Below are 19844 nucleotides of genomic sequence, written 5' to 3' on the forward strand. Positions count from 1 at the left end.
TCTGGTTGGTTATAGCCAGAATACAAAACACTGCCCTGGAAGCACTTAATGTCACTGGCATGGCCATCTTCAAGGTTACCAGGGCCCTTTTCACTGCCAAACCAAATGGCCCTTTTCAGGCTTGATTTCCCTGTGACATTCATCAGTGTGGACACTCTTTTTCTTTATGAATATACATGTACTATAATATGTAGTAGTAATCCCTCTTCTCTTCTCCTAGTAGATGTTTTTCTCATGGGTATTTAATTTTCTTTTTCAACATCACTTTATAATAGATGGCTCCAAGTTCAATCTTCACATCTCATCCATACTCATCCATATATACTCAACCGTTTTTAAGACCTTTCTATGGGTCAGGCACTGGGGTGACCACATCCCTGCCATTAAGTACCTAGACATGGAACCATGGGAGAAGCCTTCCTATGGGACAGGTAAGATGCTGTATCTGTCAGGATCCCAGCAGGAAACAAATGTCACACTCAGAAGGGGTGTTTAAAGGGATTTTAGCAAAACATTTACAAAGGTTTGGGCAGAGTTAAGGGAAATCAGCAAGGAATGACCAGGCATGGTGAATTACTCCAAGGCTAGGAACAGAGGAGGAAGCAGTTGCCATGCCAGTGCCTAAAGGGGCAGGAAGCAGGGAGAGGTTAACAGAACACGGGGTTAGCTCTAAGCCTAGGCTAACCCTAGGAGATACCTGCCTGAACACAACTGTGCCATAGTAGAATGCAGCCTCTACCAAACCACACCTGGTCGGGAGGGAGCTGGAGGATAAATACCCCAACCTCTCTCTCTTCTTGTCCATCAGTCTCCTCAAGGCAGCTCCTGGTGGTTGAGCCCATCCCAAAACCAGAAGGCAAGGGAACCCATGATGCTGTCTAAATAGGTCTGTCTCCTGGGGCATAAAGCAGAGAAAAAGGGTGGAGAGAAACATGAAGAATATTCAGTAAAGGTGCTATGGGATGGCTGACCTCAATTGGTTCTTCCTTCTTCCTTAACTTCAACTTCTTGCCAATAGCATCCCTTGGCTCTGCAGTCTTCAGCTACAGTAACTCAAGAGGCAGTGCCTCTGGAGGGAGAAGAAGGCAATGCCGAGTCCTCTCAGGCCTGGGGCCAAGCAGCCACCCCATTCTCTTCCCTCTTTCCCTCCTTCTTCTCTTTGCCAATTACAACTTCCATGCCTACACGTTCATATCAGTCTGCAGCGGCTACAGTTGCTTCTGGCCAAAAAGCAAAGGGCACTTTCAGAAAAGAAAGTTCCCTGGGTGCATGGAGTCATCCCAGCTTGTCCCAGTGGCATCTTCTCCCAGCTAAGTAAGGACCAACTTGAGTCTTGTTGGTGAACTTGAACTTTTATTTATTGTTGCCAACAGTTTCTGGGACCTGCTAAGTAAGCACATTAAAATGCAAGTGAAAATTTTTGCTGCTTTGTTGAACCTTTCTGGCAGATTCAATTGGGGGGAAAATGGGAACACATGGACCACAAAATATATAATTCATAGTTGTCACATTGCACTCTGAGGAATGATCTTTTTTGAGGCTGCTAAGTGGGTGCCTTTCATGATGGAAGAAATAATGCCACAGAAAGGGGAAAAAAATCTCACTTGGGAGGCAGCATTCCCCATGTGTCCTTGGTAGGATTAGCCTGCATTCCTAGACTTAATTCCTATGCCATTTTGTAATAAATTCCCTCCCTGGCCCTTCTGCCTGCATTGGAAGGGCTGTCCATGGGAGCATGCTGGGCAAACACAGCTGAGATGTATTTTAGCTCTGAGGTGGCATTTAATGACCTGGGATTGGAAGCTATCTATGTAGGCTGGACAAAAGAAATGCTGTATCGTCAAGGGGAGAAAAAGGTGTGCACAGATGAAATAAGAGGAAGAATCAGATGTTTTCCACTGAACCTGCTGAGTTAAGTTGAAGGTCAATCCTGCTCCATTTGGGCAGTCTCTCTTCTTGACCCTTGGGCTCCATTCTGGCAAGAAAACCACAGAAGGCTGAGTTTCTGGCTTTCGATAAGAGGCTGCAAATATTGGGGAGGGAAAAGGGAAACCCAGGGTGAATGATCAAAAGCAGACAAAACGAGGAGAAGAACCCACTGTCAGTAGTCTCTTTATCATCTTCTAAAATTATGTAATATTTCACACCATATATATCACATATGTGTCAGGTAATAATTATATAATGAATACTAGCCATGTCTCCCTCCCAGCTTTACAATGGAGCGTTACCAGGATCTTGAGGTTCTTTGGGTGTCCTTCTCCCGTCATAATCCATGCTCTTTTTTACTGCTGTTTATAGTTTCAGTACATAGATTTTTATTTCTAAACTATATTTTGATTACTTTTTGAAACTTTGTATAAATGGAATTCTATGCATTTTTAAACATCTTTATTGGAGTATAATTGCTTTACAATGATGTGTTAGTTTCTGCTATGTAACAAAGTGAATCAACTATACATATACATGTATCCTCATATCCCCACCCTCTTGCGTCTCCCTCCCACCCTCCCTATCCCACCCCTCTAGGTGGACATGAAGCACCTAACTGATCTCCCTGTGCTATGTGGCTGCTTCCCACTAGCTATCTATTTTACATTTGATAGTATATATAAGTCCATGCCACTCTCTCACTTCATCCCAGCTTACCATTCCCCCTCGCTGTGTCTTCAAATCCATTTTCTATGTCTGCATCTTTATTCCTGTCCTGCCCCTATGTTCTTCAGAACCTTTTATTTTTTAGATTCCATTTATATGTGTTAGCATACAGTATTTGTTTTTTACTTTCTGACTTAACTTCACTCTCTATGAGTCTCTAAGTCCATCCACCTCACTATGAATAACACAATTTCGTTTCTTTTTATGGCTGCGTAATATTCCATTGTATATATGCGCCACATCTTCTTTATCCATTCATTTGTCAATGAATAGTTAGGTTGCTTCCATGTCCTGGCTATTGTAAATAGAGCTGCAATGAACATTTTGGTACATGACTCTTTTTGAATTATGGTTTTCTCAGGGTATATGCCCAGTAGTGGGATCGCTGGGTTGTATGGTAGTTCTATTTTTAGTTTTTTGAGGACCCTCCATACTGTTCTCCACAGTGGCTATATTAATCTACATTCCCACCAACAGTGCAAGAGGGTTCCCTTTTCTCCACACCCTCTCCTGCATTTATTGTTTGCAGATTTTTTGATGGTGGCCATTTTGACTGGTGTGAGGTGATACCTCATTGTAGTTTTGATTTGCATTCCTCTAATGATTAGTGATGTTGACCATCCTTTCATGTGTTTGTTGGCAATCTGTATATCTTCTTTGTAAAATGTCTGTTTACATCTTCTGCCCATTTTGGATTGGGTTGTTTGTTTTTTTTGATATTGAGCTGCATGAGCTGCTGGTATATTTTGGAGATTAATCCTTTGTTAGTTGCTTCATTTGCAAATACTTTCTCCCATTCTGAGGGTTATTTTTCATCTTGTTTATGGTTTCCTTTTTTGTGCAAAAGCTTTTAAGTTTCATTAGGTCCCATTTGTTTATTTTTGTTTGTATTTCCATTTCTCTAGGAGGTGGGTCAAAAAGGATCTTGCTGTGATTGATGTCATAGAGTGTTCTGCCTATGTTTTCCTCTAAGAGTTTTATAGTGTCTGGCCTTACATTTAGGTCTTTAATCCATTTAGAGTTTATTTTTGTGTATGGTGTTAGGGAGTGTTTCATTCTTTTACATGTAGCTGTCCAGTTTTCCCAGCACCACTTATTGAAGAGGCTGTCTTTTCTCCATTGTATATTCCTGCCACCTTTATCAAAGATAAGGTGACCATATGTGCGTGGGTTTATCTCTGAACTTTCTATCCTGTTCCATTGATCTATATTTCTGTTTCTGTGCCAGTACCATACTGTCTTGATTACTGTAGCTTTGTAGTATAGTCTGAAGTCCAGGAGCCTGATTCCTCCAGCTCCGTTTTTCTTTCTCAAGATTGCTTTGGCTATTTGGAATCTTTTGTGTTTCCATACAAATTGTGAAATTTTTTGTTCTAGTTCTGTGAAAAATGCCAATGATAGTTTGATAGAAATTGCATTGAATTTGTAGATTGCTTTGAGTAGTATAGTCATTTTCACAATGTTAATTCTTCCAATCCAAGAATATTGTCTATCTCTCCATCTGTATGTATCATCTTTAATTTCTTTCATCAGTGTCTTATAGTTTTCTGCATACAGGTCTTTTGTCTCCTTAGGTAGGTTTATTCCTAAGTATTTTATTCTTTTTGTTGCAATGGTAAATGGGAGTGTTTCCTTGATTTCACTCTCAGATTTTTCATCATTAGTACATAGGAATGCCAGAGATTTCTGTGCATTACTTTTGTATCCTGCTACTTTACCAAACTCATTGATTAGCTCTAGTAGTTTTCTGGTAGCATCTTTAGGATTCTCTATGTATAGTATCATGTCATCTGCAAAGAGTGACAGTTTTACTTCTTCTTTTCCAATTTGTATTCCTTTTATTTCTTTTTCTTCTTTGATTGCCATGGCTAGGGCTTCCAAAACTATGTTGAATAATAGTAGTGAGAATGGGCATCCTTGTCTTGTTCCTGATCTTAGTGGAAATGGTTTCAGTTTTTCACCATTGAGAACGATGTTGGCTGTGGGTTTGTCATATATGGCCTTTATTATGTTGAGGTAGGTTCCCTCTATGCCCACTTTCTTTTTTTTTTTTTTTTTTTTGCGGTATACAGGCCTCTCACTGTTGTGGCCTCTCCCGTTGCGGAGCACAGGCTCCGGATGCACAGGCTCAGCGGCCATGGCTCACAGGCGCAGCCGCTCCGTGGCATGTGGGATCTTCCCAGACCGGGGCACGAACCTGTGTCCCCTGCATCGGCAGGTGGACTGTCAACCACTGTGCCACCAGGGAAGCCCTATGCCCACTTTCTAGAGAGTTTTTATCATGACTGGATGTTGAATTTAGTCAAAAGCTTTTTCTGAATCTATTGAGATGATCATATGGTTTTTCTTCTTCAATTTGTTAATATGGTGTATCACACTGATTGATTTGCATATATTGAAGAGTCCTTCCATTCCTGGGATAAACCCCACTTGATCATGGTGTATGATCCTTTTAATGTGCTGTTAGATTCTGTTTGCTAGTATTTTGTTGAGGATTTGTGCATCTGTATTCATCAGTGATATTGGCTTGTAGTTTTCTTTTTTGTGGCATCTTTGTCTGGTTTTGGTATCAAGGTGATGGTGGCCTCGAAGAATGAGTTTGGGAGTGTTCCTCCCTCTGCTATATTTTGGAAGAGTTTGAGAAGGATAGGTGTTAGGTCTTCTCTAAATGTTTGATAGAATTCGCCTGTGAAGTCATCTGGTCCTGGGCTTTTGTTTGTTGGAAGATATTTAATCACAGTCTCAATTTCAGTGCTTGTGATTGGTCTGTTTATATTTTCTATTTCCTCCTGGTTCAGTCTCGGAAGGTTGTGCTTTTCAAAGAATTTGTCCATTTCTTCATATAGTTGCTTGTAGTAATCTCTCATGATCCTTTGTATTTCTGCATTGTCAGTTGTTACTTCTCCTTTTTCATTTCTATTTCTATTGATTTGAGACTTCTCCATTTTTTTCTTGACCAGTCGGGCTAATGGTTTATCAATTTTGTTTATCTTCCCAAAGAACCAGCTTTTAGTTTCATTGATCTTTTCTCTTGTTTCCTTCATTTCTTTTTCTGTTATTTCTGATCTTTCTTTATGATTTCTTTCCTTCTGCTAACTTCGGGGTTTTTTTGTTCTTCTTTCTCTAATTGCTTTAGGTGTAAGGCTAGGTTGTTTAATTGAGATGTTTCTTGTTTCTTGAGGTAGGATTGTATTGCTGTAAACTTCCCTCTTAGAACTGCTTTTGCTGCATCCCATAGATTTTGGGTCTTCGTGTTTTCATTGTCATTTGTTTCTAGGTATTTTTTGATTTTCTCTTTTTTTAATTTAATTTAATTTTTTTACACAGCAGGTTCTTATTAGTTATCCATTTTACACATATGAGTGTATATATGTCAATCCCAATATCCCAGTTTATCACACCACCACCTCCCCCTGCCAGATTTCCTCAGTGATCTCTTGGTTATTTAGTAGTGTATTGTTTAGCCTCCATGTGTTTGTATTTCTTACACATTTTTTCCTGTAATTGATATTTAGTCTCATAGCGTTGTGGTCGGAAAAGATACTTGATACGATTTCCATTTTCTAAACTTTACCAAGCCTTGATTTGTGACCCAAGATATGATCTATCCTGGAGAATGTTCCATGAGCACTTGAGAAGAAAGTGTAATCTGCTGTTTTGGATGGAATGCCCTATAAATATCAATTAAGCCCATCTTGTTTAATGTATTATTTAAAGCTTGTGTTTCCTTATTTATTTTCATTTTGGATGATCTGTCCATTGGTGAAAGTGGGGTGTTAAAGTCCCCTACTATGATTGTGTTACTGTTGGTATCCCCTTTTATGGCTGTTAGCATTTGCCTTATGTACCGAGGTGCTCTTTGCTGGGTGCATAAATGTTTACAATTGTTACATCTTCTTCTTGGATTTATCCCTTGATCATTATGTAGTGTCCTTCATTGTCTCTTGTAATAGTCTTTATTTTAAATTCTATTTTGTCTGATATGAGAGTTGCTACTCCAGCTTTCTTTTGATTTCCATTTGCTTGGAATATCTTTTTCCATCCCGTCACTTTCAGTCTGTATGTGTTCCTAGGTCTGAAGTGGGTCTCTGGTAGACAGCATATATACGGGTCTTGTTTTTGCATCCATTCAGCCAGTCTGTGTCTTTTGGTTGGAGCATTTAATCCATTTACATTTAAAGTAGTTATCGATATGTATTACTATTTTCTTAATTCCTTTGGGTTTGTTATTGTAAGTCTTTTCCTTCTCTTGTGTTTCCTGCCTAGAGAAGTTCCTTTAGCATTTGTTGTAGAGCTGGTTTGGTGGTGCTGAATTCTCTTAGCTTTTGCTTGTCTGTAAAGGTTTTAATTTCTCTGTCGAATCTGAATGAGATCCTTGCTGGGTAGAGTAATCTTGATTGTAGGTTTTTCCCTTTCATCACTTTAAATATGTCCTGCCGCTCACTTCTGGCTTGCAGAGTTTCTGCTGAAAGATCAGCTGTTAACCTTATGGGGATTCCCTTTTATGTTAATTGTTGCTTTTCCCTTGCTGCTTTTAATATTTTTTCTTTGCATTTAATTTTTGATAGTTTGATGAATATGTGTCTTGGCATGTTTCTCCTTGGATTTATCCTGTATGGGACTCTCTGCGCTTCCTGGACTTGATTGACTATTTCCTTTCCCATATTCGGGAAGTCTTCCACTGTAATCTCTTCAAATATTTTCTCAGTCCCTTTTTCTTTCTCTTCTACATCTGGGATCCTTATCATTCGAATGTTGGTGCATTTAATGTTGTCCCAGAGGTCTCTGAGACTGTCCTCAATTCTTTTCATTCTTTTTTCTTTATTCTGCTCTGCAGTAGTTATTTCCACTATTTTATCTTCCAGGTCACTTATCCGTTCTTCTGCCTCAGTTATTCTGCTACTGTTTCCTTCTAGAGATTTTTAAATTTCATTTATTGTGGTGTTCATCATTGTTTGTTTTGTCTTTTGTTCTTCTAGGTCCTTGTTAAACGTTTCTTGTATTGTCTCCATTCTATTTCCAAGATTTTGTATCATCTTTACTATCATTACTTTGAATTCTTTTTCAGGTAGACTGCCTATTTCCTCTTCATTTATTTGGTCTGGTGGGTTTTTACCTCACTCCTTCATCTGCTGTGTGTTTCTCTGTCTTCTCATTTTGCTAAACTTACTGTGTTTGAGGTCTTCTTTTTGCAGGCTGCCCCCAGTTGTTCCCATTGTTTTTGATGTCTGCCCCCAGTGGCTAAGGTTGGTTCAGATTGTGTAGGCTTCCTGGTGGAGGGGACTGGTGTATGTGCTCTGGTGGATGAGGCTGGATCTTGTCTTTCTGGTGGGCAGGACCACGTCTGGTGGTGTGTTTTGGGGTGTCTGTGACCTTATTATGATGTTAGGCAGCCTCTCTGCTAATGGGTGGTGTTGTGTTCCTGTCTTGCTAGTTGTTTGGCATAGGGTGTCCAGCACTGTAGCTTGCTGGTCATTGAGTGGAGCTGGGTCTTAGCATTGAGTTGGAGATCTCTGGGAGAACTTTCACTGTTTGATATTACGTGAGGCCAGGAGGTCGCTGGTGGACCAGTGTCCTGAACTCGGCTCTCCCACCTCAGAGGCTCAGGTCTGACACCCGGCCAGAGCACCAAGACCCTGTCAGCCACATGACTCAGAAGAAAATGGAGAAAAAAAAGAATGAACAAAAGAAAAATAACTAAATAAAATAATAAAGTTATTAAAGTAGAAAAAAGTTATTAAAAATAAAAAATAAAAAAGTAATAAAAAAAAGAAAGAGAGAAAGAAAGAAGAGAGCAACCAAACCAAAAACAAATCCACAAATGATAACAAGCACTAAAAACTATACTAAAAACAAAAAACAAAAAACCCAGATAGAACCCTAGGACAAATGGCAAAAGCAAAGCTATACAGACAAAATCACACTAAGAAGCATACACATACACACTCACAAAAAGAGAAAAAGGAAAAAAATATATATATATAAAAGGAAGAGAGCAACCAAATCAATAAACAAATCTACCAGTGATAATAAGCTCTAAATACTAAACTAAGATAAACATAAAACCAGAAACCAGTCAGTTGCATACAGCCAACCCCTAGTCTACTGTTGCTCCCAAAGTCCACCACCTCAATTTTGGGTTGATTCGTTGTCTATTCAGGTATTCCACAGATGCAGGGTACATCAAGTTGATTGTGGAGATTTAATCTGCTGCTCCTGAGGCTGCTGGGAGAAATTTCCCTTTCTCTTCTTTGTTCGCACAGCTCCTGGGGTTCAGCTTTGGATTTGTCCCCGCCTCTGCATGTAGGTCACCTGAGAGCATCTGTTCTCCCCCGAGACAGGACTGGGTTAAAGTAGCAGCTGATTAGGGGGCTCTGGCTCACTCAGGCCGTGGGGAGGCAGGGGTACGCAGTGTGGGGCGAGCCTGCGGTGGCAGAGGCCAGCATGACGTTGCAACAGCCTGAGGCGTGCCATGTGTTCTCCCAGGGAAGTTGTCCCTGGATCACGGGCCCCTGGCAGTGACGGGCTGCACAGCCTCCCGGGGGGTGTAGTTAGTGACCTTTGCTTGCACACAGGCTTTTTGGTGGCTGCAGTAGCAGCCTTAGCATCTCATGCCCGTCTCTAGTGTCCACACTGATAGCTGCAGCTCACGCCCGTCTCTGGAGCTCATTTAGGCAGTGCTGTGAATCTCCTCTCCTCGTGCACCTGGAAACAACGGTCTCTTGCCTCTTCAGCAGTTCCAGACCTTTTCCCTGACTCCCTCCCTGCTAACTGTGGTGCACTAGCCCCTTCAGGCTGTGTTCACGCAGCTGACCCCAGTCCTCTCCCTGGGATGTGACCTCTGAAGCCCGAGCCTCAGCTCCCAGCCCCAACCCGTTCTGCCAGGTGAGCAGACAAGCCTCTCGGGCTGGTGAGTGCTGGTTGGCGCTGATCCTCTGTGCAGGAATCTCTCCACTTTGCCCTCTGCACCCCTGTTGCTGCTCTCTCCTCTGTGGCTCCTAAGCTTCCTGCCCACCACCCCCGTTTCCACCATTGAAGGGGCTTCCTAGTGTGTGGAAACTTTTCCTTGTTCACAGCTCCCTCCCAGAGGTGCAGGTCCTGTCCCTATTCTTTTTTCTCTGGTTTTCCTTTTTTTTTTTTTTTTTTTTTTGCGGTACACGGGCCTCTCACTGTTGTGGCCTCTTCCGTTGCGGAGCACAGGCTCCGGACGCGCAGGCCCAGCGGCCATGGCTCACGGGCCCAGCCGCTCCACGGCATGTGGGATCTTCCCGGACCAGGGCACGAACCCGTGTCCCCTGCATCGGCAGGCGGACTCTCAACCACTGCTCCACCAGGGAAGTCCTGTTTTTCCTTTTTTCTTTTGCCCTACCCGGGTATGTGGGGAGTTTTTTGCCTTTTGGGAAGTCTGAGGTCTTCTTCCATCATTCAGTAGGTGTTCTGTAGGAGTTGTTCCACATGTAGATGTAGTTTTTTTTTTTTTTTTTTTTTTTTTTTTTTTTTTTTTTTTTTTTTGCTGTACGCGGGCCTCTCACTGCTGTGGCCTCTCCCGTTGCGGAGCACAGGCTCCGGACACACAGGCTCCGCGGCCATGGCTCACGGGCCCAGCCGCTCCGCGGCATGTGGGATCTTCCGGGATAGGGGCACGAACCCGTGTCCCCTGCATCGGCAGGCGGACTCTCAACCACTGCGCCACCAGGGAAGCCCTAGATGTAGTTTTGATGTACTTGTGGGGAGGAAGGTGATCTCCACATCTTACTCGTCCGCCATCTTGAAGGCGCCCCTCAATTCTATGCATTTTTGATGCTCGCTCTTTACATGAAGTCTGTGAGATTTATCTGTTTATCTGGAAGTCATTCATTCTCATTGCTGTATAGTATTCCTTTTTAATGAGTGTATTACCGTTTATTTACCATTCTTCATTGTATTTTGAACACTGGATTCTTCCTTCCTACAAAATTTTCTGGGCAGAGTATTTGTGTGTATGTTGGGAACTGGGTGGCATGTCTTATTCTGTCTCCATTACTTTTGGATGGTCAAATAATTAATCCTTCTAAGCCTCCATTTTTTCATCTCTAAAGTGATCATGGTAATATCTACCCTGCCTGCCTAAGAGAAAAATGGATACAAAAGCATTTAAAAATTTTAGAGCCTAAACAACAGTCAACAGTGGGTGGAGAGAGAGTGGTCAAGTGGATTTATGAAGACAGCAGAAAGTTTAAGCACTTGGTTGGTATTGAGATGTTTCTCCATCCTTTTAAGTCTTCCTTCCTTGAAGTCTTGAGCTTCAAATGAAGCTTCAGTGAGAGAACATGCATGCAGAGTACAGAAGTAGTAAGTCCTAAAGTATGCAACTCCTACTGTAGATATGGTGGAAGCATAAGAGGGCATGTGGTCAGAGAACACTTCCTGAGCATCGTCTCTTTGTTCTTGCTACTCAACATCTTGGCCCTCCCACTCCTTACAATGGCTACGGTCCCCTCCAAACTGATAGCTGCCAGGGTTCATGTTTTGGGCCTTCTCTTACCTTCTGGACTTCCATGCCCAAGTGTTTCAGCTCCCCACTGGATGTATGATCCTATCTGAATGTCCCATGAATGCTCCATATACCACATGTAGAGACTAGAATGCATCTTCTCGAACTTCCTTCTGTGTGCCCTGTTTTGTGAGTGATATTGCCACTCAGTCCTCTCGCTGGAAACCCCAAGCTCACTCACTTATTCCTTCTCTCTCACCCTAACTCGTGTCTGTCTCCTGCCTTGTGATGATATCTCTTAAATGTTTCTCAAGTCTGTCCTCTCTTTTTGATCACCACCACTCATACCTTAACATGATGCCCCTTCTATCCTGGTCTGGGCTGCTGCAACAGCTCCAGAACTAGTCTCCTTATCTGTCACAGAGACCAGGTTTTATCCTCCCTTGTATCTCTAACTGTATCCAGAACTCAGGTCTCATCTTCCTTTAACAGCTGCAGAACCTTAACAAAGTTACCACGTTCTCAGATTCAGTGTCCTCATTTGTCAAATAGAGATCATTATCATACCTTCCTCATGAGGTTTTCAAAAGATTAGATGAAACAGTGATACAATATATGCAAATCACTTAGCAGGGTGCTTCCCAGCACACAACAGATGCTCAATAAATGGTAGTTGGCCTTACTGTTAGTGCCTGTTCTTGTGCTATCTACCTTTTGGTAAAAATTGTAAATTGTGCCTCAGATCATGTTACTTTCCTTCTCCATGCTTTAGATACCTTGTCATGTACAGATAAAATCTAACCTCAAGGGAACCAAGGCTGCATAATGAATCTTGTGGGCCCTAAGCACTTTGGCCTTCACAGAAAAACAATAAAACAACAATTTAAAAAAGAGTATTAAAAATTTTATTTGATAACTGTGTCTTTCTGATTTTAAAAGAAATTTAAACATCTTCCTGAACCCTTAAAAATATTGGGGGACCTAGGCACTGTGTTTACTGTGATGAATAGATAAGTCCTCCCTGAAGGGACCATGTACCTTCTCTCTCTCTCTCTTTTTATCCCCAGTCTTGCTGAGGTTATTTCCTCCCAACCATCCTTTTTTCTTTTAGTTTCTCTCCCTCTCTTTCCTCCCTCCCTCCCTCCCTTCCTTCATTCCTTCCTTTCTTCCTTCCTTCCTCTCTCTCTCCATCTGTCCCTGTTACTCCTTTCTTCCTTGATGTCTTTCTTTTGTTTCATTAGTTTTTGTTCTTTTGTTTATTATTGCTTTTCTGGGGCTTTCTCTCTTTTTTTTCTAATTCCTTGGGTTAGATGCTTACCTTATTAATTATCAGTTCTTCCTTTCCCCCCCCTTAATATATGCATTTATATAGTTACTTCCAAGTATTGCATTAGCAGGATCCTACAAGTTTTGAGATGTACTGTTTCATGTTCTGTTAGTTTCATGTAACTTCTAATGGCAATGTGATTAATTATTTGACCCACATTTGTTTTAGAAGTCTTTTAAAACTGCCCAAATGTGTGAATCCTTTGTGGTATTTTTATTGTTGGCTTCTGTTTTTTATTGCTTTATGTTCAAAGGTGATCTGTAAGCTAGGTTGAGACTTGTTTGTGGCCTGTCAATTGTTTAAATGTTCCATATACTCTTGTAGAGAATACACGATTATTAGAAAGTCAGGTGCAATGTCCATTAGATCAAACATCTTAACTTTGTTGTTCAGTTCTACCGTATCTTTGCTAAATTTTTGTCCTTATCTGTTCAGTACTGAGAGATGTATTAATATTTCCCACTATGATTGTGGATTTGTTAATTTCTTCTTGTAATGTGGTCCATTTTTGTTTTATGTAATTTGAAGCTATGTTGTCAGGTGCTTGGTAGTTTGTAATTCCTAAGAGCTTCTGTTAGATTGTTACTTTTATCATTATGTAACGACCTTCTTCATCCCCATAAGGCTGTTTGCCCTAAAGTCTGTTTTTATCTGATGTTTATAGAGTGATTCCAGCTTTCTTTTGGTTAGTATTGTCATGGTCTATATTTTCTTTATCCAATTCCACTCTGTTTTTTTGATATTGATTGTATTCATTTTGCGTAGTTACTATAACCAATGACCATAATCTTGATGGCTTAAAACAACAGAAATTTTTTCTCTCACAGTTTGAGGCTAGAATTCTGAAATCAAGATGTTGGCCAAGCCATGCTTTCTCTGAAGGGTCTAGGAAGTAATCCTCCCTTTCCTCTTCCTAGCTTCTGGGAGTTGTTAGCAATCCTGGGCATTGCTTGCCTTGCAGCTGTATCCTTCAATATCTGTTGTCAAATGACCTTCTTCCCTCTGTGTATCCATATTTGTATCTCTAAATTTTTCTCATATGAGTACACCAGTTATATTAATTTGATTACATATGCAAAACCCCTATCTCCAAATAAAGTCATACTCATAGGTTCAGAGTAGACAGGGGGCCACTGATCAACTCAGTACCTTCATAATTAGAAATTATGAAACATTTAAGGCATACAAAAGGTCTCGTATTCTGTGCACATTTGAGCTCCAAAACGTCAGCCTTTAGTTAATGAGCAATGCATCCTTCACCCCATCCCAGCAGATAGAGTCTCAACTCTGATTAAAACTTACCTCTGGGCATTTCCTTTAACTTCTTGCAAGCTCAGCTATGCATTTACAGTATTAAAAAAGTTTTCATTCAGAATTTTTAGGTAGTTTATTGGAAAGTTTTCCTGTTGTTTTAGCCTTCCGTCTTGCTGGAAATAGAATTGCCTATCATAAGCGGGTTTTTAAAAATAGCTTTATTGAGATTTTTTTCACATGATATCATTCATCCACTGAAAGTGTACAATTTAGTGGTTTTTAATATACTCACAAAGTTGTACAAACATCACCACACTCTATTTCCAGAACATTTCCATCGCCCAAAAAGACACTCGATACACATTAGCAGTCACTCCCCATTCCCTCCCCAAATACCCACCACCCTAAGCAGATACAGATCTACTTTCTATCTCTATAGATGTGCCTATTCTGTGCATTTCAGGTAAACAGAACCATACAGCATGTGGTCTTTCCTGTCCAGCATTATTTATTCGGCATGTTTTCAAGGTTCACTCATGTTGTATATATCACTACAGACAGTCTCTGACTTACAGTGGTTCGATTTATGATTTCCTTGACTTTATGATGGTACAAAAGTGATAAGCATTCAGTAGAAACCATACTTTGAATTTTGATCTTTTCCTGGGCCAGCAATATGCAGTACGGTACTGTCTTATGATGCTGGGCAGTGACAGCGAGCCACAGCGCGCAGTCAGTCATGTAACATGAAGGTAAACAACCAACACATTTACAACCATCTTGTACCCATGCAACCATTCTGTTTTACACTTTCAGTACAGTATTCAATAAATTTCGTGAGATATTCAACACTCTTTATTATAAAACATGCTTTGTGTTAGAATGAGTTTGCCCAACTGTAGGTAAGTGTTCTGAGCACGTTTAAGGGAGGCTAGGCTAAGCTATGATGTTTGGGAGGTTAGATGTTTTAAATGCATTTTCAACTTACGATATTTCAACTTCTGATGGGTTTATCGGGATGTTAACTCTTTTGTAAGTTGAGGAAGATCTGTACTTCTTTAAAAAGATAGTTTTTTATTGCCAAATAGTATCACATTGTGTGGGTGTACCACATTTTGTTTTATTCACTTATCAGTTGATAGACACAGCTAATCTGAATAATGCTTCTATGAACATTTGTGTACAAGTTTTCAAGTGGGCATATCTTTTCATTTCTCTAGGGTAAAAACTGGAACTGCTGGATCATATGGTAAAACTATGCTTAGCATTTTGAAGAAATGCCAGACTATTTTCCAAAGTAGCTGCACCATTATGCATTCCCACTAGTAATGTCCTATCGGGAGTGATTTTAAAATCCAACATAGGTGTCTATACTTGACCTGGGACGAGTCCTTACAGATTTTGGAGCACAGCGAAGGTGATGTTATTGGAATGGTTGGTGCACAGCGATGTGGCATGAGAGATTAAAGACCAGGAAGCAGGTCACTTCCTGTGACCAGGAAGTGTTGGAGTAATCCAGTTCTCAGTTGATGGTTCCTCTGTTGGGCTGATGGAGGGCAGAAAAGATGTCAGGGTTCCCGAAGAACACCATGGATGGTGGAAATGATTCTCAGGTAGAAAAATGATGTTCACTTGAGACCAATCCTGAGATGCTTGCTGAACCTTTCCTTACTGATTTTATATCACAGAAAACAAATTTTTATTTTCAGAGAAGCAGGAAACGGAATACAGGTCTTGCCATTATGGGGTGGAGGACCATCCTGTGACTGGAGCAGATTTACTGGCCTTTGACTTACTTGAGAATGCCTTCCTGGGAGTTTATGGTCCTCCTAGGCTTTGTGGTCTGCCCTCCACGAAAGCTGAGGATGCTTTTTACATCTCTGGTCCATGGTCTTCCTGCCCGTGGTAGGAAGTGGGGTGTGTGTGTGTGCACACGCCTGATGGTGAACAGGGTAGCTTGAGCATTTGAAATAGCAAAAGAGAATGAGAACCCTTAACAGCAGAAGTTTTCAAGCCGAGAAGTAAAACCTCCCATAACTGTAGGATTTTAAAATTAGACATCAAGCTGTTTATCGTTTAATGGAACAACAGGTATAAAGCTACCACCATCCTGGGAACGTGCAATTGCTCAATGAGGCTTGTTACAGAGGCCTTCTACTCTACTGGGCATGGTTATCACCATTATGGGTTTTTCTTCTCTGTGATTTATTCTCAAACATTTTGTGTTTCCTTTTGCCATTTAAATGAGATTTAAATAAAACCATTAGGTATAGAACGGTGGCAGATGGTTACACACTTTAAACTCATGATAAAATCAATCTGTATATTATTCTCTGTTCAAATGAAGCAAAAACACCTGCAGTCTGGAAGTTCCTTATTACTGCCTTTTCTATGTTGTACGGGGCATCTCCTGGAATATCTAGCCTTGTGGTAATTGATCATGAAGAAAGGAAATCAGGCAGGGATGACAGCCCGAGTTCTGTCCCATTTTGTGTGTCTTTCTTGGTCCACATGTCCCCTGCTTTTGGCAGTCTCTCCCTTTTATAGACTGCCCCTGCCGTCCACCCCATTTCCCAAAAGGAAGGAGAGGCTCTTCACGGGTGACCAGCTTTAACCCCACACCTCACAGTTGCTCTGACCTTCCTCTCAATAGAAATGTGTTCAGGGCATATTCCGATACCAATAACTTGAGAACATAATTTTTTCTGCGACGGGTAATGTTAAAATTTCCACTGAAGCTATATCTGAGCCTGAGTGGCATATCCTGGTATGGTGGTTTTCAAATAATTCTTTTTCTCCCCCTCCTTTTTCTAGGTTTATCTAAATCCCTTGGGCTCATTGAAGGTTATGGTGGGCGGGGCAAAGGGGGCCTTCCTGCTACCCTTTCCCCGGCTGAAGAAGAGCAAGCCAAGGGACCCCATGAGAAGTATGGCTACAATTCCTACCTCAGTGAAAAAATTTCACTGGATCGTTCCATTCCGGATTATCGTCCCACCAAGTAAGTTCTGATTCAGTCATTCAGAGGAACTTGCTTTATCAGATGGTTGGGCGTAGACCCATGTGTGTGACATTTTCTTGTGTTACTTGTAACTAGTGGAGGAGCTTTTATCTCATCTCCTCCATAATCAATAAATAGTACTATTGATTATGAAAATAAATAGAGCTAAATAAGAATTTTTAAATTTTTTTTTTTTTTTTTTTTTTGTGGTACGTGGGCCTCTCACTGTTGTGGCCTCTCCCGTTGCGGAGCACAGGCTCCGGACGCGCAGGCTCAGCGGCCATGGCTCATGGGCCCAGTCACTCCGCGGCATGTGGGATCTTCCCGGACCGGGGCACGAACCCGTGTCCCCTGCATCAGCAGGTGGACTCTCAACCACTGCGCCACCAGGGAATCCCAAGAATTTTTAATTTTTATAAAATAATACAGAAGCATAGAGAAAGGTCCATGATACAAAAAATGTTTAAGTAAAAATTTAAAAATCAACATGATCTCATTACCTAGAGGTGGTGACTGGTAAGATACTAGTATTTTGTCTTTGAGTCTTTTTTCTATACAGATTATGAGCATATGATGTGCTTCATTTATCCTTTTCTTCATTTATTATTTCATGAGCATTTTCTGATGTTACTAGTTATGATCATTATTTTCATTGTTAGAAATTTAGATTATTTCCAATGTTTCATATTATAAATAACACTTTGATGGATATCTCCCCACTCAAATCTTTATGTATATTGATTTGATATTTACTTTCTTAATCCACACTTCTAAAGGTGTAATCCTTAGATCACACGGTAGGAATACTTTTGGAGGCTCTAGATACATATAGTGATATTGTCCTCCAGAAAGTTTATAGAAGTTTCTGCTCCTATTGGAATTTTACTAGACCCTTCCCAAACTGGGTACTAGCATTTAAATAATGCTTTTCCCAGCTGGTAGGTGAAAGAGTACATCCTGTGATTGTTTCAACTTACAATTTTTGTTTGAGATTCTTACCTTTGAAACAGTTTGTTTGCGTCTTGGTTGGTTTATGAAAGGTCTTTGTTCTGTGCTCTCAGATTTAAGAATTATTTGTTTCCTCCTTGTGAAAGAGAGAAGAGAGATTGGTGGGAAAATCAAGATGCTGGGGGAAAACATCCTATTTTCTAGGCAGTAGTCCTCCTTGGCTTTTCAAACAGATGCTTCATCTTCTGTTAGATTTGTGGTGTCTCTCTTTCTTTCATTTGCAGTGTGCCCTTGCTTACAGTAGATTATTCCTTTTTCAAATGGATTTTGTACAAATCAGTTAAGTATCCTGGTTACTGAGAAAAATAGATTCAAGATAAGGAAAATTATCTTAAATGAATTTAAAATTGCAGCATTAGCTGAGAAAACTGTTAAATCACTCTCTCTGCCTAATAAGCATATATTCATTTTGAATCACTAGGAAAACATACATCACCCCTGTTGGAAGCTATTTTGTGTTCCTGGACTTCTGCTCTCAAAAACATCTGGCTGTTTTCATTTCCTGGTGCTCTCTGATTAGCCTTTCTTATTTGGATGTTGGCAAATAAACAGAGCTGTTATTTTTGTAGTCCTGGGAGAATGAAGATGCTTCCAACGTGGAGCTTAGTGGAAATGGGTCAGTTGAACAATAGCAGTGAGCACGTATTATGGACCAGATGGTTTTCCCCACACTAGAGGCAGAACAGTGGATAAGATAGTCCTTGCCTACATACTCTCGTCTAGGTAGGGAGAGAGATGTGCAAGCAGATCAATCCAGCACATTGTGGTCTGTGTGGGTACGTCAGGCCAGAGACATACACACTATGTACAGGGAGGATCTGGGAAGGTTTCCTGCTTGAGATGATGCATAAGCTTAATCTTGAAGGCCCATTAAGGGTTAGAAAATTAAAGAGAGGGGACAGATAAAGACAAGGAGGAAGGGGAATAGCAAGAGCAGAGCTGGGGGTGCAAATAAAAACATGGCACGCCCAGGGAGGAATACACAGCTCTGTAGTGCTCTATAGTGTAGCATGGTGGCTTGAATATACCAGGGGTCCCCAACCCCCGGGCTGCAGACCAGTACTGGTCCATGGCCTGTTAGGAACTGGGCCACACAGCAGGAGATGAGCGGTGGATGAGTGAGTGAAGCTTCATCTGCCACTCCCCATTGCTCGCATTATGGCCTGAGCCATCCCCTTCCCCCCCAACCCCGCACCCATGGAAAAATTGTCTTCCAGGAAACCGGTCCCTGGTGCCAAAAAGTTTGGGGACCGCTGGAATACACCACTTAGATTTCATCCCTCCGGAAACTTTACTAAGATGATAGTAAAGGACTACAGAGGATGACAGCCTATAAGGGACAAAAACAGGTTAGGCTCCCACAGCAGGGAAGAAACACCCACAAAGTTTTGGAAGATGGAAAGAGGATGGATGAATGGTAACTGACATAGCAAACTGGATGAGGCTGAGACCCAACCTTCTACATATGATGGGAAGTGGTGGGAAGGGCAGGAGAATATAGGCCTAGTCACACCTCAGAACCCCAGAGACTCAGGACTTGGAGGTTCTGGGTACCTCTGATGGCTGGGAGGTAGATCTGAATAGAAGGATTATAGCTGTGTCCCCAGATCCTTTCTTCAACTTTACAGAGCCAGACGCTGCCTTTCCCTACCTGGTGGAACATGGGAGGTTTATTCCCTGGAGAAGGTGAACTCTGGGCTTTAGTTCCTATGACAGAGGATAGGGCTGTGTACTAAGTGGGGACACCCTTGGCCTCATTACCTCTCCAAGCTTTCACACTCCTGTAGTCCAGATTTGGAAGAATCCACTCTAAGGAAGCCATTCAACCTAAGAGAAATGCCAATAGATCTGATAGGTCCCCCGCATCCCCGAAATGTCTGGGTTCTACTCATTAAACATTAGTAAGGCTCATCCATCTACACAGAGCTCTCTTACTCTAAAACAAGAAAGGAGAACCAGGATCCCTAGACATTTCAGGAGAATCTCTATTATAAAGAGCCTTAGCAACAAGAAGAAGAACAATAGAAAAGGCATTTGGAGGAAACAGACACACTTTAAAACTATAATTAATGTCGTAGTTCATGGAATGTTTTGTTTTATTCACAAAATAAGAATCAAGTGCTATG

At 41.2% G+C, this 19844-nt stretch overlaps 1 protein-coding gene across 1 annotated transcript in view; it reads left to right on the plus strand.

The window, feature by feature from the left end:
* Nucleotides 1–19844, plus strand: part of GALNT17 (polypeptide N-acetylgalactosaminyltransferase 17) — a gene marked incomplete at both ends in the record, with an annotated part of 470492 nt that overhangs the window by 174932 nt on the left and 275716 nt on the right. The window contains one exon of the mRNA XM_081255248.1: nt 16527–16710. Coding sequence (XP_081111374.1) covers nt 16527–16710 — 184 coding nt within the window. The remainder of the gene's footprint in view (nt 1–16526; nt 16711–19844) is intronic.

The sequence above is a fragment of the Mesoplodon bidens genome (genome assembly GCF_964165515.1).
Source record: "Mesoplodon bidens genome assembly, chromosome: 15".
NCBI classification, from domain to species: domain Eukaryota; kingdom Metazoa; phylum Chordata; class Mammalia; order Artiodactyla; family Ziphiidae; genus Mesoplodon; species Mesoplodon bidens.